This window comes from Malania oleifera, chromosome 6, assembly GCF_029873635.1.
Source record: "Malania oleifera isolate guangnan ecotype guangnan chromosome 6, ASM2987363v1, whole genome shotgun sequence".
Taxonomy (NCBI): Eukaryota; Viridiplantae; Streptophyta; class Magnoliopsida; order Santalales; family Ximeniaceae; genus Malania; species Malania oleifera.
This window is the reverse complement of record NC_080422.1, coordinates 32,715,217-32,738,827: the sequence shown is the minus strand read 5'-3', so window position 1 is coordinate 32,738,827 and position 23,611 is coordinate 32,715,217. Positions and strand designations below refer to the sequence as shown.

The following is a 23,611-nucleotide window of genomic DNA, read 5'->3' as shown; positions in this document are numbered from 1 at the left end:
TTTTTGAATGTTAAATTAATATTTTAACAATCTAAGCGCTCAATAATTTTAACAGCTAACAATTATAAAGGATATCTGTTTAAATTTTTTTTTTATAAAAAAATACAACTATATGTTTGCAAAAAGTTATGTGAATTTGAATAAAATGTAATAAAAATTATATTAAATTTTGTTCAAAGTCACGCAAATCCAAATCTAAAGCTCCAAATCCATGCTCCCAAACATAGAGTAAATATGATCTTAATATTGACGCAGAAACCCTAAGAAAATGGCATCATCTGTCCTCAAATGGTACAATCCTGATTTCTAATTGTTCAATGACTTATGTTTGTTTGGTATTATTAAGGAGGAAATTGCAACATTATTGGGGAATTCTAATGTTTACTACTACTCCCATCTTTCCACTCATACCATGGGACAGCTGTCAGCTTTAGAAATGCAAAAATCAAAGTCCAAATAGCGGCCTAATTAAAAAAGACCCATGTTTGGTGTTGTAGAGTATTTTTAATAAGAAAATTGGGTACCCCAAAGTATTTCTTTTTCTTGGAATGCTCTGTTTGGTTTCCAAGAAACTGATGTAGAAGACAAATCCCAAAATTTATACATTGCCACCCACTAATACATAGGTTAAATGATCCCAATAATGTTGATAAAAATATAAGATAGTATTGTGCCTTTTAAAAAATGCAATGTCATCTGCATTGGCAGAAAAACAAAAACTCTCTTCTCACACACAGGCTGACGGGCACACAAACCGACACCAAAGTGTTTCTCTTCGACATCTAAGTTAGCTGTTAGGGTGGTTTACTCCATAATTTAATGAAAGCCTCAATTATAAAAGCTTTAGTGAGGCAAAGACAGGGAAGCTATCATTTGTGTCTAAAAGCCCCTTTTGAAGTCCCAGATCAAGAGCACTCTTAATGTCCCACCATCTCTACTCCATGCCCATCCCCTCCATTCTTCAGCTTCAAGCCTCCAACCACTGGCTGTCTCGTCCTCTAGGGATTCTCTGAGTCAACTTCCCTTGCTACTAAATAAAGAAAGCACAGTGCCACTTCAAATGAGGGGAGCACAGATTGCATAAAATCTCCAGCTTCCCTCCCATTCGCTTGTCTCTATTATACCCTTTTCCAGCCCGTTCTTACTTCTTTGTCTGTCTGCATTGATGGACTTCACTGAAGATGTTAATTCGGCTCCCTCGACACCTGCAACCCCAGGCACACCCGGGGCTCCTCTCTTTGGCAGCTTCAAGACAGAGAGAAATGGGAGTTATAGAAGATCGCTTCTTAAGAGCTGCAAATGTTTCAGTGTCCCAGCATGGTCTGGGGAAGAAGAGAGTTTGCCAAGTGTCTCCTGCTCATTGTCACCTCCTTCCAACTCTCTAGCAAGAAAGGTACATAACATACATGAGGAAGATTTGTTTCTTATACCAAAGGTTAAAATTAGGACTGAACCCTTTTTGAATCATGTGTTGTCGCTCATGAGCTGATGCCAAAACCAGGTGGGAGCCGAGTTCATAGGTACCCTCATACTCATCTTTGCAGGAACAGCCACGGCCATTGTGAACCAAAAGACAAATGGCTCTGAAACACTTATTGGCCTTGCCGCCTCCAATGGCCTCGCTGTTATGATCATCATCCTCTCGACGGGCCACATCTCAGGAGCCCATCTCAATCCATCAGTCACCATTGCCTTTGCTGCCTTGAGGCACTTTCCATGGAAACATGTATAAGTGGTCTTAAGCTTCCTCTGTTTGGAACATTGTTGTTATATTGCTTTCCAAACTGACACAAGGAGCTCTTTTTTGCAGGTGCCTGTGTACGTTGCAACACAAGTTATGGCATCATTGTGTGCTGCATTTGCTCTCAAGTGGGTTTTCCACCCTGCAATGGGTGGGGGAGTCACTGTTCCTTCTGGAAACTATGGTCAAGCTTTCGCTTTGGAGTTTATCATCAGCTTCATCCTAATGTTTGTTGTCACAGCAGTAGCCACCGACACAAGAGCTGTAAGTGCCCATTTATTTCCTAGATCCAAGGGACAACAGTCAATGAAGAAACTTACTGGCAGCCTGCAAGTCCATTTTCCCATGAATAATAAAAATAATAATTGCAACAATAACAATAATAAAAATATAATTGTTAAGACAATTTGCCCATTTTTCTTGGATCAAGGTTGATTTAGACATGAAGAGGAGTGGGAAGAGGCACCCACCTCAATTTTATGTCTAAAATATTTTTAACATTTAGAAATGGTTATTTATTAATTTAAATTTAGAGTTATTTTATTTCTGGCCACATCACATGGGCCAAGCTCTCTGTTTTCCAAAAACCTATTGGCTTTTTAATTTGGTGGAGAGTCCTGCATCACAGAAGCTTGCATTTGGTTGTGATTTATGCGACTTCGGCTAGAGGCTAGAGCTTTTCACTGTAGACCTACTTTTATTAAAAAAAAATTATCTATGAATGTCCAAATTGGATACTTTTGGAAGGCACTTGGTTGAATATTTAGTAGTCTACAGTCATTGAAAAAAATAATTACTTGTCAACGCTTGGGTGAAAATATGAACAACTAACTTGGGTTAGGAAACAATTGACAGGAAGAGCAAATTAAAAACCAGGGCCCATGGTCACAAATCACAGTCAACATTCATATGAACAAGCCAGTACTATATAGTGTGACATGCACCTAAGGATACTAGGTTAGTTTTACCAAACAAATAATTTAAGGAAGGGGTGGGGGGAGAGGGCGGTGACAATATAAAAGAAAAAAGTTTTGCAATGAATTCGAGTACGTTTGGTATCATTTAACAAGACAGACTATGAACTACTTTCTGACGTCTTACAGGTTGGAGAGCTGGCAGCAATTGCCGTGGGAGCTACTGTCATGCTCAACATACTCATAGCCGGGTATGTCTGGAAACAATTCAAAAAGGGTTGAGTTTGTGGTAAATTAAGTAGGTAAAGAAACAGCCAAAAAGCAAGGCAGGCAGAAATGCGTGTACATGCGCGTGCACACACACGCACACACAAACATGGTTTCTTTCACAAATACTGGACTATTCCATGATAGACTTCATTTTTTAATTTTTCATAGTAAACAAATGCGACAAAAAAACAAGCCAAACACTTTCATTTGGTATGTGAAAAAAACTAACAATGGCAATCCTTCTAGCACTAAACTAAGAAAAAGGGGTGACTAAGTGAATTCAATCTCCACGTAATGTCCAAATACAAAAATTTTGAATAGTGTTAAGGATGTAGCTTGAAACCTTTCCTTTTCCCGCCACGCTGCAGGGAAACCACAGGAGCTTCCATGAATCCGGTGAGAACCCTGGGGCCAGCCATAGCTGCAAACAACTTCAGAGCTGTATGGGTGTACCTGACTGCTCCTGTCCTCGGAACGTTGTCTGGAGCAGCTGTCTATTCTGCCGTTAAGCTGCCAGAAGAAAGTAACAGAAACCATGACAAGCCTTCATCAAATACAGAAAGTCAGACTGCAGTGGATTGATGCCATTGCGATCATCAGGTCTATTCTTATAAATTCAGAGCTCATTACAAGACAATGCAAATATTGTAAAATAAAGAACAAATAAGACAAATAAGAAACTTCACAATGGAGATCATGTGTTTACCTACACAATACCAGATATTTGGAAGTCAGAATTTTATGTCAATCAAATATATGAAGCAAAATAGGAATTCAATTACTTGATGGAAAACCATCTAGCATATGACGAATGAGATTTCATTTGTCATATTTTATATTGGGAATTGGAACTACCTTATATTTTATGCTTCTTTGAACAGTCTCATCACATGTCACACTGTGCGATTTGAAGTTAGTAGTGGATTGAGATCTGATATGCCCCTTTATCTTAGTCACTGCCTTCCAACAACCACCCTTCTTCCCAAAAGAAAAAAGTTAAAAAGGGAGAATACATAAATAAACCAGGACAATGGATGTTCTTGTCAATATATTTGGTTTATTATGAGCTCATAATGCATCTTCTATAACTCACTATGGAATAACAATACCACATGCCAATTATTCATGTATAACTGTTTCTGTAGACACCAATATTTAAAATGAATGCCTCTTTAGATCTACGCAGCAACTATTACCCCTCTTTTTCACCTATGATGCCATATATCAAAACTTGATATCAATCACCAGCACTTTGTCTGCATTCAAAATTACATTGCACTACATTTTGAAGGTTCCAAAGAAAGACCTGTCTTATGATCCTATCCACATTACAAACCTAAACCCTTGTCATGCCTTTTAGACAGCCAAAAATATTTCAAGTGGCACATAAATACAAACATCAAATATTTAAAATGGCTGCTTCTTTAAATCTATATAGCAAGGACACCCTTCTTCAACTTTAACACCTCATGCAACATGTGTATCCATATCATATGCTAGCACTATGATTTTTGTCTGTAACTACATTGCATTTAAACTTTTTGGAGCTTTGCATGAAAAAAATATGCTATCAGGGTCGGAAACCTATACATTGTAAATTTTTAGGCAGCTTAAATTTTCATAATAGGAACAATGAGAAGAAAGAAAAAAAAAAAAAAACATGCATATTATTTCATTAAATAGTTGTCAAATCAAGATTCAAATCGTGAATTGAAATTTCAATTTTGGGAATCAAGAATCGAATTGAACTGTAAAATTTAGTACAATTTCCAAAATCAATTCTAAATGACATGCATATATTGATATAAGAACAACAAACAAAATAGTCAAATACATAAAATTTTGACAATAAAAAAAATCATATTTCATGCATATGCTTTCCCTAAACAAATAAAAAGTAAGGAAAAAATCATGAAATATGAATTGAAAAAATGAACTTTATGCTGTTTAAGGGAAGGAATCAAGAAAAAATAATTAAAAACTTTACTTTTAGTGTTTATCAACAATTAGAAAAATAATATTTCATGCATATTTTTCTCAATTAAAAAGGAAAAAAGTTATTAACTTAGAAAAATGATAAGAATTAAGCAAACTACTAAAAAAACCAACTTTTGAATCTTAACAACACAATGAAACATGAGAACCACCTTAGCTGATGAGTATTCTACACCACCTTCTCAATCACAGAACACCATACTCCTCCAAGAGCCAAAAATGATTTTGTGAAGGCAACATAAGACCTGAAGTTCTATTTTCTCCTCTTTTTAGCACAAAACTGACATAGACAAAGAATGGAAGGTAATCATGTAAAAACAAAAGCAATAAAATAAAGAAATATTGTTTTTGGGTTTTAAACCAATCAAGTCTGTTAAATGATAGGTCCAAAATTGTGTGAATCAATAGATTCGATAGATTCGGAAATGATTCAGTTGTTTTTAGATCACTGGTAAGATTTGAAGACATGGAGGGCCTCCTACTCTACAACATATTGTTGGTGCTAACTATATTAAAGACTAAAACCCAATAAATGCCTTAACCTTAGAAGGAGTTTTAGCTTCCCAAATACAATTAACAAGGGGAAAAGACATGGAGGACAAAATCAAGTTATCAAAGAAAGATTTACTGATTTGATATTTAAGAGTTTCAATCACCCTATCAGATATCTAAATGAAGACTAATCATCGGTATATCTCCAAACATAAACTCAATAGTATACTCACTCTTGGAAAATCAAATGTGCTGGGTGGTGTCCCACATATGATGGAGCCCATTACTAATTCAAACCAAAAAAACAAAAAACAAGAGTCATAAGTTGGACTGGGCATACCAAAACTAAATTTTATTGGCTAGTTCGGTGTGCATTACATAATAGAGAGGAGTGATAGTAGAGGTACATGGTCAAAAAAACCAAAGCATTGTGCTGCAATTCAACCAAATGTTCAGAAGGAGATTCTTAGCCCAATTTTGGTGAAATTTTCGCATGTTGTGCCAGGCGTTGCGAGGTTAATTTCTAACAATTGTTATAGAGTTCTACAGTATATTAGAATCCTGAACCCTTTCCAAAACCTCTCAAAGAATTAAGCAAGAAAGCTTTTATTGAGTTCGGATATACCCAACTTTCTCCAAATAAACCAAACAATCTTTTCCCCAAATTCCAAGTAGTTGAGCAGTGCAAGAGAAGGTGGAAATGAGCCTCCGCCGTATCAAAACACATAATACAAACATAAGGGATTATAGGCTTATAGGACCTTCTACTATGCAACAAATTGTTGGTGTGAACTGTATTAAGGACTGCTAACCAAAATACCAACTAAATGCCTTCACCTTATAAGGAACTCTAGGGCCCGTTTAGCTGTGAAAACAATTTTTATTTTCTATTTTAGTTTTCCAAAAATTACAAAAAAAGTTAGAAATTTTTTTATCTACATCATTTGTATGAAATAAATGAACATAAATAAACAGTTTTGGCACTATTAGCTCATGGAAATAGTTTTATTTTCATTTCTTATTTTTAAAAAAATTACAAAAAATGTCACCCCATTTACCAATTTCCCAAATTTATACAAAAAAGTTAGAAAACATTTTTTTTATTATTATTATTTTCAAGATTTATAACTTTTTGTGTATGGGGTCTTAGAATTCAAATCTTGGACTTTAATTGTGTGGATTATGTATAGAGCTTATTCTAAATCCGCACAAATTTCCAATTTCAAACCCCAAACTCCATGATCCCAAATATTACTTATATAATTTTTGAAAAATTTAAAAAACAAGTTGCCATTTTTGTAGCTATTTTGAAATCTAAAAATAAAAAATTGAGAAATTTTTGTACACATTTAAACAATTTTTTTATGTTCTACCTTTTTAATATGACTCTAGACAAACTAAAAAATAAGCTGAAATTTTTATAATTCTTCAAAAAACTAAAAACTGAAACATAAGAAATGTTTTCCACAACTAAACATACCATTAGCTTTCCAAAAACAATTGGCACGGGGAAAGACGCAGAAGACCAATTCAAATTTGTTAGATTACCACTTTACCTAAAAGCTTAGGTTGTAGGTTGTGGGCCAACAATGTATATCAAGCTTTAACAAAATTATCAAAGAAAGATTATTGATTCGACATTTTGAGAGTTCCAATCGGATATCTATAGAAAAGCTAGTCAGCCTTATATCTCCAAGCATAAACTCAAGAATAGTATACTGACTCTTGGAAAATTAGATATGGTGGGTGGCATCGCACCATGTGGTGGGCCTGCCACTTTCTCATGTTTGGACAATGGGTTTGCATAGACAATGCAGTCAAGCGGTGTGCATTCAACGGGCTGGTTCTGTGCGTGTACAGTGAGGAGAGTGAGGGTAGGGTGCCATACTGCCATAGCCAAGCAGGAACAAAGCATTGTGTTGCCAATTAAACCAGAAGGTTGGATGGTGATTCTTAGCTTGATTTTGGTGAAATTTAGTATCTTTGGCCTTATCAATTGCTTGCTTAAAACTATCAATTTGAGATCTTTTCATAGTGTTTTGACGGAATCCACCTTAGGGTGATGATATATTGTTGTTATCTAGGAGTTTACATGCTTTAGGTGATTATTTGTTGTTGCTTTGTGATCTTTAGCGTTCCTTAGTGATATATTGTTAAGATCTGATAGCCATATGCATCATCTCATCTAACTTGTCCACATCCATGCGTTGCATTTTCTATATAAATTTCTAAAAATTCAATGATTTAAAAAATTCATTTAGCAGTGACAGAACACAAATCTAAACCATCCCATCGTAAATACTATTATTCTAGGCCCTACTCCCTAGATTAGCACCTCTATAGTTGTCGTTCACTATAAGAATAATGTTCCAAAAGTTTTTGTTGGCCTAACATGGCTTGCCAATCTTGTTTTGATGATAACAAATAATAGGCTATTTAACATGTTTTTGTTTTGAGAAATAATCTTCAGGTAACAAGTATTTAAAGCTCACTGCAAGATTTCAAAGTGAAAGGAATATGAAAGCTCAAAGAAGAAGAATTGATGAAAGCTTAGAGATTTGAAGCTCAAAGACAAAAATGACTCAACAATGAACAAGCTTGAAGACTCCAAAGCTTAGAATGTCTTTATGTCTTGAGAGAGTCTATGTAAATACTTCATTCAAAATGATAAATTGTTTGGATTTGAAGCTCATTAGGAATCATAGAGACTTAGAGACAATGTTTTGAGAAACCCCAAAAAATATTTTTCAAAATCCTTAACTTATTTTGGAGAAAGCAATGAGCAAAAAGAATTTGGAAGCAAAAACTATAAAAAAAAAAAAATTTGGTCTTTCCAGGCGAATAGAAAGGTTTTCCCAGGCGACAAAATCATTTTTTGAACTATTTTTGAACTAACCAGAGAGGACCCAGGCGACTGACTCCTGACTTTCCAGTCGACTGACTCGATTCTGCCTTTGAAAATTTTTGTTTTAAATGGATCCAAGCGACTGACTTTAAATTTCTAGTCGACTGACTCTTCAAGTTTTTGAAAATTAAACATAATAGGCACTTTCCAAATTTGATTTTTTAAATTTCAACTATTATGAAAACTTGAGAAACACTCCAAGTCACTTGGAGAACACGAAATAGACTTGATTTTCAATCTATAAATAACCCCCCAAGACTAAGGATTAAACACACCAAGCAATTATAGCAATTTAGCTCTCTTGCTCTCAAAGTTTTCAATACTCTCTACAGCTCTCTTGTGCAAACAAGTTCTGAAAATTTTTACTGAGGTTTTTCTATGAATTTCTTAAACAATTCTGAGTCTACTCCTAATTCTTTCAACCTAAAAATAAGGCGTACAGTGATATACTTCTTAAAGCTTCAAATTCTTTCAATTATTACTTTGAATTGAAGCATAATGTTAGTTCCGAATTGTTGTACTAATTAACTCTGTTCGAGAGTGTCTTTGTACACAAAATCTTGTTCTTTGTTTTTGTAGAAGGTTCAGGTTCTTGAATCGTTGTTAAACCAAGAGTGGGGTATCATTTGGAGAGGCCCACTCTAGCCTAATTGAAGGAGGGATTGTACCGGTTTGCTCCGCCCGGAAAGGAGTACTATAATGGAATTCTTAGGTGGCATTGGCCTAAGGCGAGGACGTAAGCTGGGGCTAAGCCGAACCTCATAAAAAACGTGTTGTCACTCTCTTTCCTTACTCTCTTTAAATTCCAGCATATATTAACTGCGTGATTGAATTTAATTTTTTGATCATATACACTACATGAATTGGATATTAAATAAACTAAAGATAAATTTGATTTTGGGATTTGTAGAAATTGAAAGGAAGTACGTTGGTTGATCAATACAAATTACGAAAATCGTAAAGGAGTACGTTGATTGATTAACACCCAAAACTCATTAACTAAAAGTTTATTTAAAATCTAGTTTTTGAAAAGAGTGTTAGATTTCATATTGCACATCATATAGAGAAATCAAGTCCATTAATACAGGACTTTTTATCAATAAGCATACATTCTCAATCTTTACTTTGAGTTATTAAAGTACTGAATCTTGAAAGTATTGCAAGAATCAATCTATCTTGTGTATCTTGTTTTGACCATCTTGGTTGAATTGAATTGCTGGAAAAATATCTAAAAGTTTACAAAGTATTCAACTTAGTATACTTAGACTCATTTATAAAGATTTATAACTTAATTAATTTTCCACTGAACTTGTGATTATAAACCAACTTTGTTTGTGAGTAAAGAAAGGATTGATTAAAGAAGTTTCTAATTTATAAACCCAATTCACCCCCTCTTGGGACTGCACCTTAACTTTCAGTTTTTCTTGTGAATATATGGTACATCCAACTCCATGCTTCTTCCACCTGGATTAAATTCAATTATTTGGGAGAAAAAGTGCATGAATAGTCACCACATCAATCAACATTACGGTCACTATAATACACCAAGACAACGGATTTTCATGTAGACGTTAATAAAACCGCAGTCAATAAATTCGTTTCTTAACATAGAAAGAAACATGTAAGTACTAAAATAGTAAATAAATCAACACTTATCCACAATTTCAAGAAATGAAAAAGTTGAAAAAGTAGGGGAGTGCAACCACAATAATAATAATCACTCTGATTGCTAAGAAAACGAAGGGAAATGGAAGAAAACCAAATATTCGAAATCTTATGTTTTAAGCAAAATAATCGTACTAAACTATGCTAATTGTTTAGAATTTTGAAAATATTTATTGCTTTGTATGGGATTAATACATTTTGGTAGGTCAAAAGCAAGAAAAATACTTTCAAAATGCAAAAATATGATGCGGTATATACTTTAATTTCTTTTGTTTTCCCACATTTTCTCAGAAACCAAACAGATCCATTTTCGCATTCAAACTAACCTGATAACTCCAAAATCAAGAGAACTCGAGAAAATCTCCAGGCGAACCATTAAAATTTCAAACCCAAATCGACGAATCAAACCAGCGAAGGCCCACGACGCTGGCCCGCATCGTCGGGTCGAGTGTAGCGTTTGCAGGTCAATAGGAGGAGGCAAGCGGTTACAGTGCCGAGGAGATCGGCGGCGGCGTCCTTGGCGGACGCGCCAGCGGACTTGAAGAAGCCAACCTCGTCAGCGGCCTCCTTGGCGGCGCCGGCGGCGAGGGAGAACAGGGATCCAACCCAGATGCTAAGGCGGCGTAGGAGCGGGTAGCGGCTGAGGGTTGCGAGGGCGGAGAAGAAGAAAGCAAGAAAGAAGCAGAAGAGAAAGTGATAGAGCTTGTCCGGCGCTAACCAGTCGTCGCCGTTTTCCATCCCTTCAGAAAACAGTACAACATCTGAAACCAAAACAACTGCAACCACACAAATAAAATTAGAGGAAAAACTATTTTCACAATAAATTTTTTAATAGTTATATGAAATCTTATAATTTATCTATTTATTTATTTTTGCAAGTCTTGAAGTCATATAATTTATTAAAATAAATTAAAAACGATTAAATGTTAATTAATTAAAAATGTTAAAAGTTATTAAATTTTTTCTATGTAATTTTCCAATATTTAAGATCTTTAATAATAACTTACATTTCTTTATTGATGATATAAAATTTTAAAATTGAAATAATTGAAAAATACAAAAGTAAACAAAGAGTAAGTGGTTTAAAATTTTTGATTTATTTAAAATATGTCCAATTCAAATTATAAATTAAATTAAACATTACGTTTAGCAATTAAATAAATAACGCAAATTATCACAACCACATGGTAATAACAAAAATAAAATGCAATGTAAATCACGAATGAGAGAAATATTGGGTTTTTAGTAGTTTCATAACTAAACTTAGAGTTATTTTCCAAACTTGCTCGAGTATTTTTACTAAATTCAATCAATTGATTATACTGAGATACACTCAGTCTGTCAAAACAAGTAGTCATTTTTTTTAATCTATTATTGGCCCCCCATCAAACTCAGTGTTATCTATACTTAAGACAATTAGTGTCACCTGCACTTAAAACATTCAATCCTTTTGAGAAAACACCCCCTATCATAAATAAAATGAAAAACTATCTCAGCTACTTTTTTTTTTTTTAACTTACATAACATTATTCTTGTTTTAGAATTAGTGAATCGAGAGATATTTGTGTTAATATTAACCTATTTGAAAGATATATTAATACACACTAGTAAATGAGAAATACAACAAAAAATAAAGAATTCTTAGTGTAAGATTAGAGACACTTCTATCTTACTGTTATAATTCTGATTGTCTTTTTGATGAAGATAACTGAATATAAATGACTCTTATGTAACGTTCAACATTTGAATGCCAACTACCTTTCATTTATTGCTCAACGAACATGATTTTGGAGAAATGAATCGTCAGTCCGACCTATTATTCAGACAACTAAATTTGCAAAAGAAAACTTAGTTTTGAGACAATTCAAAAGGTCAAACCACCTAAGTGAGCATATTTAATTGTCAAATTCAAATTTCAATCACACAAGTTCTCAAATAATCCATGTAATAATCATAATTAATAAATTAGAAATTATCTTGAAATAATCATCAACAAACATATTTATTTTACTCATGTATCTCAAAAAAACGTCTATTGAAACATTTGTGAGGCGTCCAACCAGCATATAATGATTCTGTTGAATTATATCCCAAAGGATATGTCCCACATGAATAACACATGAAAGATAAGTGTACCATATGATAAGAAAAATGTAATGACTCATGATAAGGGAATTGAAAGGTCTTATCTAAAATAAAAAGTCTTATCTATGGATTAATTAATGTGAGATATAATGGCGGAAGTTGAAGAGATTCCTATGAATCTATATATATTGCTATTATTATAAAGAGTAGTATAATGGTTAAGATATTCTACAAAGTAATAAAATAGATTAAAAGTAAGGCATACAGGAATTGTCCTCTCTCTGCCTTAGCCCTCTGTTCATCAGTCATATTCCCATAAATCTAGTAGAGTACAGAAAGAGATTGGGGTGAAGTGAGAGAAACGATTTCTACAGTTTCTACAAGTGTTCTTATCAATTTGTATTTGCCATGAACAATCCTGATATGTATATTTTATATTTTTCACATTATAAATTATACACGTATGTGAAGATCATGATGATGAAGATCTTGTGTTTATCTAATAGCAGCATTTAGATTTCTTACATGTGGTATCAGAGCCCTATTGGAATTATTGTGATCTTCCTTGCATGATAAAGATTGTTTTCGTTAACCCTTTACAATCTCGTTATTGTTTTGTATAAAAAATTGTGTTCATGATATTTTTTTGGAATAAAAAAATATATTAATATAATATATGATTAGTAAAAAAAATGATATGATATTTGTTGGATTTATGGGATTTTATATTGTTAATATCATGATTCTAAATCTCGCTACTCGAGATGTAAAGTGATTGCTGGGTGTTTATTTTTTGGCAGATTTAAATTTTTAATTTGTAGTAATTTCAATACTTACGGATGGGAGTAAATTAATTTAGTTGTGAATTGAACAAAAAATATGATCAATTGCTTAATAAAGTCTTATTGCTGAATCACATGCTTTAATGCTAGAATTTCGGGAAAAAAAAAAAAGAAAAAAAAAGATGCATGGTTCTTGGCTTTGGGTCACTTACATATTTATATTGGGTGATCAATTGTATTTATGCATGCATGAATTGTCAAATTTTACATAAAAAATAAGCATGTAAAATTTTTATAGTTGGGTGAATAATTGTATTTAAGCGTGTATGATTAATTATATATTTTTAAAGACTATTTTACGTTTTGACCGATTCTGTGGCATATTGTGCTAATTACATATCTAAGGAAAATTCTATCTAGGAAAGCGGGACTTAAGCGGTCCATTGTGATTCCCCACTTACTTAGGAATTGACCTGGTATAATTTAACACAATCACTAGGCCCCACTACCATGTCATTAGCGTCACCTCGGCAAAAGGTGTTATCACTGTATGAGAATTGTTGAAATTGGTAATTCGAAGTTCATTGAGAATGATGAAATTAGTGGGAGTGATATATCACATAATGAAAGAGATCCGGGTTCCTATTCCGCTATCTAGACCTTTAATAGATATTATTGTTCCTTTAGTTATTGAACAATATGATAATGTTGAACAACAATATGGTGATCTGTCACTTCGTAATGAAAATATCACCATTGAACCATTGTAGAACAATCACAAGAAAATTTCTCAATGCAGCAAGTTTCCAAATTTATTTTATGTGCATTGTGTTTAATTCTGTTCTGTCATGATACTTCTTTAAAAAGAAAATTATGTAATAATAATGATGACACAAAATGTCTGATGTGATAGTAAATATATAGAATGATATTAACACATTTACGTTACTCACAATATTTTAACATTTTGATGTTATAAATTATTTTGATTTTAATCACCAAAATGATTAAATCATTAAGTAATACTCAGCTAGAATGATATTAAATTATTATAAGATATCAAGAATCACCCAAAAGTTGATTAATTGTTCTTATAATATAAGAATAATGTTTTGATAATATTATTATTATTATTTTATCTATTTATCCAAAGATAATAGATACTTATAATGAGTGCATATAATGTTAAGTAATGTTAAAAATTTAAAATTTAATTAGCATCATTTTAAAGCTCTTTACATTAGTGTTTTCCTAAAGAAAAACATTAATATATTTATTTTTGTGATCTTATAAATGTTTCATTCAAAGCATTAAGCATGGTTAATTTTTGTTGTAAGAACCCGATTCGTGAGATATGGAATAAATAAATAAGAAAAAGGTAAAACGGTAAATTGATTAGGCTTCGTCGACGAAGGCACTTCTATTGTTCAGCAACGAAATTCAGAGGTTCGTCGATGAGGAGAAGCCGAGAGGTTTTGGGAAATCTAGAAATCTCAGGCTCGTCGACGAATTTCCTTCGCTGGCTCGTCGATGAAGACGTCGCCTCATCAACGAAGTTGGGCAAGTCAGAGGTGTTATAAATATCCATTTTTTTGCTCAAAAGCTAAGTTATCAACGTTTTCTCTCCCTCTCTCTCTAAAACTCAAAGCTATATACTCTCTCTCTAGATTTTTTTCGTCATTCGTTGTTAGAATTGACAAACCAACGTTACTGCAAGGATCATGGAAGAAATCTCTACGTGTTCTATGGAACAGATCTTCGTTTTGAGATCTTCAAGTTTGACACAAAAATTAAGGTAAGGTCGATTTTCATTTCCGTTTTAGTAGAACTGTAGGGAGTAAGATTGTAAGTAATTATTTTATTGTGGTTTATAGGTTTTGGGAACTCGGTTCGCTGTTTAGGAGCCGTAGAGTTCAGATTGGATTTTTGGGGAAAGGTAAGAGGATTATGTTTATATCGGTAATTTTCAAAATCGGATTCAGTAGAACTGTGGTTCACGATCTTGTGTATGTTTTGGTTACTTATTTGGAAAAATCTAAGGGGTAAAATTATGAGGTTTTTAATGTTACAATTTTGGGAAAAAGGGGTGTCGGGTTGCATCTCCGATTTCGTTGGAAAACCGTGGATATATTGTGATATGGAGATGGCCGAGCCTTGACTTGTTTAAACTGTATTTTGAAAATCATGATTTTGAGATTACCAAATGAGTGTGGAATGAACTGTTATATGAACATGCATTGAGTTGTGATTTGCTGAAATGAGATATAGGAACGTGAGTTCCAAATTGTTCCAGGTTGTGAAAGAGTGTCTAGCTCTATATCTGAGGGTGTGAAATACCACCTGCCAGTGGCGAGAGTGTCCGACTCTATATCCAAGGGCATGAAATATCACTTCTTACCGGCTGATCACCGAAGGGTGAGGATTCACCAGTTATACCGGTACGATGCCATGGGAGCCTAGGGCTACGCCATGTACTGGGGATGCCGTGTAATGCGGTTCGGCTTTGTGTCGAAGGGTGTGAAGACACAGGGTTACTTGATCATGTGTGTGTGGGTGTTGAGAACTATATTGGAACTGTTTTGCAAAAATACTAGAACTGTATTAAATTGTGTATATTTTATGTCATGATAACACTCATATGTCACATACCGATATAACTTGATTCTTCCTTACTGAGAGGTGTCTCACCCCTATCGTACGTACATGTTTTCAGGTTCTTCGAGTAACCAGAACTAATGTCCTTGTGTTGGGAGCGTGGTGGTCGGTTTACTACATTGAGTACTAGTGTAAGTACTTGGACTGTAACAAGGTTCTCGTTTTGGTTATTTGCTGCCACACTAGGTTATGTTGTGTATTATGGAGCTTAGACTCTATCTGTATAGACTTTGGTATGGTATTATGTATGTATAGAATGAACTTTTCCGCTGCCTATATATCGTGTATATGAATGTGTATAGGGTGCACAGGAACTCCACGGGGTCGGGCTCTCATTCATTATAGTATCATTGGTGTTTTGTATGATACAGAGATAGGTTAGGTTACTACATCACACTCTCAGTCCTGTTGGCCTTATAAGGCTTAAAATCTTGTTATCTTGTTTTGATACTAACAAACAAGTGGAATTTAACATATTTGTGTGAGTAATGTTATTTCAGGGCTAACATATGAGAAAGTAAGGTGAAAGTACTCACAAGGATCAAATGAAGTTTAAATGAGTCAAAGCATGAATTTAAAGATGATAAATTAAACCTTGAAGAATATGAGGTTATGCATGATTTGTTGAAAACCAATGAATGTTTAAAGTCAAAAGAGCCAAAGAAAAGCAAAAGTGAGAGAGCTCAAAGAATATTAAAGCTTGAAGACCAAGAAAGGGCCAAAGCAAGCATGAAGACTTAAGCGTTTAGAATGTTAATGTCTTAGAAGTCTCATGTAAGTGTTTTAATGTTTAAAATATCGTTTGAAATATTTTGAAACTCTTAGGTTAACTTCTTGGACCTAGATACCTTTTAACATACTTAGAAAATATTTTTATAAGGTTAAAAATTATTTTAAAAAGGTTAGAATCATTTTTGGAATGAAAAGCACTAAAAAGAGTTTTTCCAAATGTTGTCAGTTTTTATACATCCGCATTAAGGTGAATTTTTCTCTATCAAAATCTCTTTATTTTAAAATGTATTCAACATGAAAGTTGTATGATTTTATCTTACCTTTCTTTTGACACTGAGAACACCTAATTTGGAGTTATACAAAAAAATTTATGGTCAAAACACTAAAATGGGGTCACAGCTGTCAGTCATTTGAACACTGTTCATGCGAGGAACTTCAGCTGTCTGAACAACACACAGAATGACCTCAGACGTCTGAAGAATAAGCTCAGACTTTTGAAGATTTTCTGGGACAGAACTAAAATAGGCAATAGCTATTCAGGCATCTGAACCCGGCACTTTAGACATCTGAACTCGACACTTCAGACGTCTGAACCCTCTTTTCAGACATCTGAACACTGTTCAAGGGCAAATTTTTTAAATTCTAATATTCTAAATTATAGCCATTTGAGCTCCAAATTTTCTAACAACTTGGGAAATTCTCTAAGGAAACTTTAGTAACAATGAAACTTGTTTGAAAGCCTATAAATACATGGTTTTGCAAATCAAAACATAACCAAGAATTGAAAAATCTATTTTGAGAAGCTGAAAACACTCTTGTTCTTCCAAAGTTCTCTTCCTCACTCATTGCAAATCTCTTTTGCTGAAATATTCTGAAGTGTTAATCCTTCCTTCTCTGAATTCCTACTACTAATACTCATCTAAGAAGGATATTGGTGAATTCTACACTGAAGCTTCATTGTATTTCATATTGATATTTTATATTGAAGTATATAGTGCTGAAATTGTACTAACTTGCTCTTTGAGAGAGTATACTTATACGCGAATCTTATCTTGTGTTTCTTGTAGTTCTTTGACGTTCTAAGGATTGTTTAGATCTTTGGCTAAGTAAGGGGATATTGCTTAGAGAGGCGAGCTCTAGCCTAAAGGAGTGACCGAACGAGGGGACATCGTTTGGAGAGGCGGGCTCTAGCCTAAGTGAAGGAGTGTTTAAGCGTGTGGGTATCGCTTGTAATCAGGTTTTTTTCCACCCGTCAATGGAACAGGTTTAGTGAATCCTTTGATGGTTTGCCAAAGGCAAGGATGTAGGCTGAGTATAAGCCGAACCTCGTAAAAATCCCCGTCTCACTCTCTCTTTCCCTATTCTTTATTTTTAGTTCATATACAACTGCGTAGATGTTTTAAATATCTAAATTATACATACTACGCATATTTGGAAATCAAGTAAACTTAGAATTCAATTTTGATTTGGGTTGCAGAAACCGAAATGGAGTACGTTGGTTACACCATATATTGCGAAAACCATATGAGAATACGTTACTTGGTTAACATCCCAAAGATAAATTTATCAAGAGTTTATTTGAATTTTAAATATTTGGAAAGAGTGATTGGATTCATTTATACAGGGCTTTACATCAATAAGCATAAATTCTCGTTCACTATAGGGCTTGGTTCAAATTTGGCTAATATCAACAAACAACCATTTTGAGTTTTTATATTACATAAGTGCTGTGTATTGGCTTGTTTGTTTGCTTTCTATCTATAGTTGATTGGTTTGGTTGAATGATTGGATGTTTGTATGGTTAAGGATTAAATAAAGAAACTAAGTTCTTGAGTGCTTAACAAATTAAACAAATAAGTCACAAATTGGTTAAAAGAAATAAAATAAGTTTAAGAATTCTAAAAAAGAATATTTTTAAAAACCAAGTCACCCCCCCTCTTGGGAAGCTATTCCTAATTTCAGGTCCCATTACCGGGTTCGGGGTGTGACATTTGCAGTACCTATGCCTGGATTGTTACACTTGCATGCTTCATCTGTTCCAATGTTTAATGGGTTGAATTTTGCTGATTGGAGTGAATAAGTTCAATTTCACCTTTGTATATTGGATCTTGATTTGACACTCTTAAGTGATCAGCTTGCTACTATTACTGATTCTATTAGTGCTGAAGAAATAACCTATTATAATAATTGGAAAAGATCAAACATGTTAAGTTTGATGTTTATGCGAATGAGTGTTATAAATAACTTCAAGACAGCTATTCCTAAAATTGAAAGTGCTAAAGAGTTTTTAGAGTTTGTGGGAGAGCGTTCCCAAATAGCAAATAAGTCTTTTGCCAGGACATTAATGGGTACGTTAACTACCATGAAGTTTGATGATTCACGTACTATGCATGTGCATGTTGTTGAAATGACAAATATTGCAGCAAAACTTAAGACTTTGGGAATGGATGTGAATGAAAATTTTTTTATTCAGTTCATTTTAAACTCATTACCAACTGAGTATTGATTGTTTCAAATGAATTATAACACAATGAAAGATAAATGGAATGTGCAAAAGTTGCCCAGTATGCCAGTTCAAGAGGAAACACGACTGAACAATAAAAGAATTCACTCTATTCATTATGAGAACAATTAGGAGCTGAAGAGAAAGCAAAGAAGTATGGAAAGGGGAAGGATCTTTGAAGGATAATGAATCCTCTTCTCATATCCAGAAGAAGGTATTAAGGAAGAACAAATGTCGTTTTTGTGGAAAACCTGGACATTACTAGAAGTACTGCTTGAAACGGAAAACTTGGTTCAAAAGGAAGGATAAGCCTAGAGCTTATGTATGTTTCAAATCGAATTTAACTGAAGTTCCTTATAATACTTGGTGGATTGATTCTGGAAGTACAACTCACGTTTCTAATATGATGTAGGGATTTTTTACAATCCGGAACATAAACCCGAATGAGAAGTTTATCTTCATGGGGAACAGAATAAAAGTGTTAGTTGAAGCTATCGGGACTTATCGTTTAATCCTAGACACTAGTTATTGTTTGGATTTATATGAGACTTTTTATGTTCCTAGTATTTTTAAAAATTTAGTTTCATCATCTAAATTGAATGTTTCTGGGTAAACTTGTAATTTTAATTAATTTCTTTTCCAGATTATTTAAGGATACCTGTATGGTTGGTTGTGGTATGCTTTGTGATGGATTATATAAGTTAAAACTTGATAATCATTATGTTGAAACACTTTTAATTTCGCATCATAGTAGTGGCACTAAACGAAGTTTAGTGAATGAACGATCTACTTACTTGAGGCATAAATTGTTAGGTCATATTTCCAAAGAAGGTCTAGAAAAATTAGTAAAGAGTGAAATTCTTCCAGATTTGGATTTTACTAACTTTGACATTTGTGTAGATTGTATTAAAGGAAAACAGACAAGATACACAAAGAAAGGAGCCACAAGGAGCACTCAACTTCTAGAAATTATACACACTGATATATGTGGACCCTTTGACGTAAATACCTTCAGAAATGATAGATATTTCATCACCTTTATCAATGATTTTTCACGTTACGGATATTTCTACTTGCTACATGATAAATATCAAGTGGTAAACGCTTTGGAGATTTATGTAAATGAAATTGAAAGACAATTAGACAGAAAGGTGAAAATTGTTAGATCTGATAGATACATGGAGCTCAAATATTTGGCCGTTAAGGAGGAAGTTTAGCAAAAAAAATGTGGTTATAGAACATATTAGGATTGAGCTCAAGGTAGTAGATCCTTTTACTAAGGGGTTGACACCAAAGACATTTAGGGAACATACTGATCACATAGGTTTTTGTTGTAATCCCTGATGTATAATTGTGGATCTTTATGTTTTATTTTATAACATGTATGTTGATATCACTAATGGCGTTTCTGAACATTGTTTCCTATTTACCATCAATTACCTAATTATGGAGATGGATCATTGTTGACAGGAATGTTCTTTGACAAAGACATTACAGGGACATTATGGTTACTTCCTATTATGGATTATAGTTAAATGATTTGTTAGCATAATAGTACATGGAAGGGAAGATGTCGCTTTAATGATATTTATTGCCATGACTCGTGTTAGAAGGTTGTTTAATTATGATATTATGGTAATCTCACTAAAAGTATGTATAAGCTGACAATTGTGCACAAATTAAAGTCATTCATATGGGCCAAGTGGGAGAATGTTGGATTATATCCCAAAGGATATGTTCCACATGAATAACACATGAAAGATAAGTGCACCATATGATAAGGAAAATGAAATGACTTATGATAAGGGAAATGAAAGGTCTTATCTAAAATGAAAAGTTTTATCTATGGATTAACTAATGTGAGATATAATGACCGGAAGTTGAAGAGTTTCCTATGAATCTATATATATTGCTATTGTTATGGGGAGTAGTATGATGGTTAAGATATTCTGCAAAGTAATAGAATAGATTAAAAGTAAGGCATATAGGAATTGTCTTCTCTCTGCCTTTGCTCTCTGTCATCAATCATATTCTCATAAATCTGGTGGAGTACGGAAAGAGATCGGGGTGAAGAGAGAGAAACGATTTCTATGGTTTCTACAAGCGTTCTTATCAATTTGTATTCGCCATTAACGATTTTGGTATGTATATTTTATGTTTTCTGCATTATAGATTATGCACTTATGTGAAGATTATGATGATGAAGATCCTGTGTTTATCTAATAGTAGCATTTATATATCTTACAGATTCATCTATCAAACTTAACTTCTAGTGAAACGTCTATTAAAGCATCTATTAGTGCATCTAAGCATTTAATAATATTTCTTTCAAGACTTCGTTGATACAATTATCAATAGTTCACTAAATTTCAGCATAATCCTAAACCAATAAACAATACACGTTTTTATTATTATGGTCTCGTAAATATTTTGTCATTTGTAAAAATCAATTTTTGGCAATAGTTTTTTGTGTCATCAATTTAAATATTTTATAAAATTTTTAAACTACTTTACACAATTTTATATTATATTTGATTATAATCCATATAATTTCAAATTAATTATTTGAATTTCAAAATCTAAAATATATAATCAGAAATTTACCATTTATCATAAAAAATTATCACATTTTTTTTTTTTTTTTCTAAAGTGGAAACTAACATTGAGTTATTATTTGTTAATTTTGTTTTCAGTCTTGGGCATTGTTAGTTGCTTTGCTCTTGAGTTTTGAGCCCATGCGCCTATGAGTGGGAATCCAGCCCACGTCAGAAGATCGGGCCTTCTCATTTAAAACCAACTTGGGCCTGCTGAACACAATGGGCCTGGCCCCAAGGCAAATGACTTGATGTAAATTAATCCAATTCCCAGCCCACAGCCCATCATCACTCCATTGAGGGAATCCCAAATCTTTTTCTAGTCTTTCTTGGGGCAAATAGGAAAATATTTTGTATTCTCTCTTGCTAAGAAAAACAAAATTTCTAATAATTAAAGTCAGTGCATATCATCATTTAAAAAGGGATTATTAGAAAGAATTTAAAGAGTGTCTATTCAACTCAATTTTTTTGGGTATTTTACAAGTGAAAATGTTACGATTGAATAAAATCAATTGTTTTCCAACCTGCAAGGATTAACATTTGCAAATGAAAACATTATCTATTTGACTTATTATAAACTTTTCCTACATTTTATATTAAATTCCTTATATAACGAAGATGACTTTTATCAACCGCAACAATTGGTTTACAAGAGTTAAGAACTAGCATGATTATTGGAGGCTGTAACGAATTTGGAGCTAATTTTGTCATTTATGTTATGTTTCTATCATGAATACACATAAAAGCCAATTCTAATGGAATATTGAAATAATATATGATGCTTGAGAGCATTCGCGTTCATGTGGTGTAGTGATTCCAAAAAAAATAAAAATAAAATAAATAAATAATTATTAATTAAATAATATTATATTATATAATAATATATAAATATAATATAATATAATAATATTATAATATAATATTATATATATAAAGTAACTTGAACAATCCTTCAGGATTCAAATTGAAACCAGAGATCCCCCTTCCCGCCACTCTATTTCATCATCTCTCTTGTCTATCTCTCTTTCTCTCCTCAATTTTTTTAGCGAAACCTACACCGATTGAAGAATGGAAAATATCCTTGGATTCTAATTTTGACCACCAACGTTTTAAATGGGGAGAATTCATGGTTTGGGCGTCGTAGACACCACTCTTGAGATAAGGTACGAGAAATAGATTATGTTGGCATTTTTCTAGATTTTAAACAGATTAAACTTGAGTATATGATACGTATATGCCGTATATGATTTTTCTAAACGTTTTGGGCGTAAGAAATGGTAGTTTTTGAATATTAAACGTATTTAAGAAAAATTAGGCGAGTAGGTTGGGCGTCTTCACTTTTTGAAAATTGCATGTTTTAAATTAAATAAACTTTTGGAGATGATCGAACTAGATTTTTAGAAAAATGTACTTTTCCCAACCATAATATTTAATTATAATTTAATGTAAAACGTGTGACATGAGATAAATTAATAATAGGTTTTTAAATGGATTTGTTGAACTGTTATGGTATTATACTGCGAGTATGTGTTGCTATGCTGATTTATGGATATATATATATATATATATTGGGATCATTGTGAAACTATGAAATGATCGATTTGACATGAGTACGTGAATATGACAGTTTAATTCCATTAATTTTGGAATGACATGTTTGATATGTATATGTGAATATGACGATTTAACTCCGTTAATTATGAAATGACAAGTTTGATATGAATTTGTGAATATGACTGTAATGACCGAAAAAAAAATATATGATTAAAGCAAAATAATAATAATAATAATAATAATAATAATAATAATAATGGTCATTAAATTAATATCAATACAAAAGTGTTTTTTTGTAGGATCCTTAATTTCATATTTGATGCCTAAGAAAGACGTTGTCTTAACGAGTGCTCAGAGACCATTGCGACTTAGTCGCTCCCTGGAGGTCGGCCTGGTCAAAATGAAATTTCATATGATAAACAGGATAGATACTGTTTATACACGTAAATAAGTATATATACATAAAATAGTGTTTTGACAAATATAATTTGTAGAAATACATGGTAAAATAATAATAATATTATAGGTATTATATGTGGGGCACCCAAGACTGTATGGGGCCCACATGAGTCCTGAAACTATGTAGGGCTCATAAAACCGTATGAGGATTATTGAAGTTACGTAGGACCCACTTGGGTCTCGAAGTTGTGTGGGGCCCACAAGACTATGTGCGGCCCACATGAGTTTTTGAAATTCGAATTTAACTCTTAAAAAAAAAAAAACT

The 23,611-nt window shown here is 33.1% G+C and overlaps 2 protein-coding genes across 9 annotated transcripts; one reads left to right on the top strand and one right to left on the bottom strand.

Moving 5' to 3' along the window:
* Positions 1-578: 578 nt before the first annotated feature.
* On the bottom strand, positions 579-10,786 carry LOC131158210 (uncharacterized). Of its 8 annotated transcripts, XM_058112907.1 has the most exons (5): positions 10,309-10,753; positions 5,073-5,200; positions 3,781-3,900; positions 3,269-3,435; positions 579-2,024 (listed from the first exon to the last, which is right to left on the bottom strand). In XM_058112907.1, exon 1 carries the CDS (start codon positions 10,718-10,720, stop codon positions 10,385-10,387), a length of 336 nt encoding a protein of 111 aa, XP_057968890.1. In that variant the 5' UTR covers positions 10,721-10,753; the 3' UTR covers positions 579-2,024; positions 3,269-3,435; positions 3,781-3,900; positions 5,073-5,200; positions 10,309-10,384. The 8 variants fall into 8 exon arrangements, with proteins under 8 accessions (XP_057968890.1, XP_057968892.1, XP_057968894.1 ...); XM_058112909.1 differs by lacking the exon at positions 5,073-5,200 and having other exon boundaries at positions 10,309-10,762; XM_058112911.1 differs by lacking the exon at positions 5,073-5,200 and having other exon boundaries at positions 579-2,068.
* LOC131158548 (aquaporin NIP6-1) lies at positions 1,166-3,507 on the top strand. Its single transcript, XM_058113417.1, has 5 exons — positions 1,166-1,393; positions 1,502-1,726; positions 1,811-2,005; positions 2,845-2,906; positions 3,294-3,507. The coding sequence occupies exons 1-5, from the start codon at positions 1,166-1,168 to the stop codon at positions 3,505-3,507; spliced, it is 924 nt and encodes a 307-aa protein (XP_057969400.1).
* Positions 10,787-23,611: the final 12,825 nt, after the last annotated feature.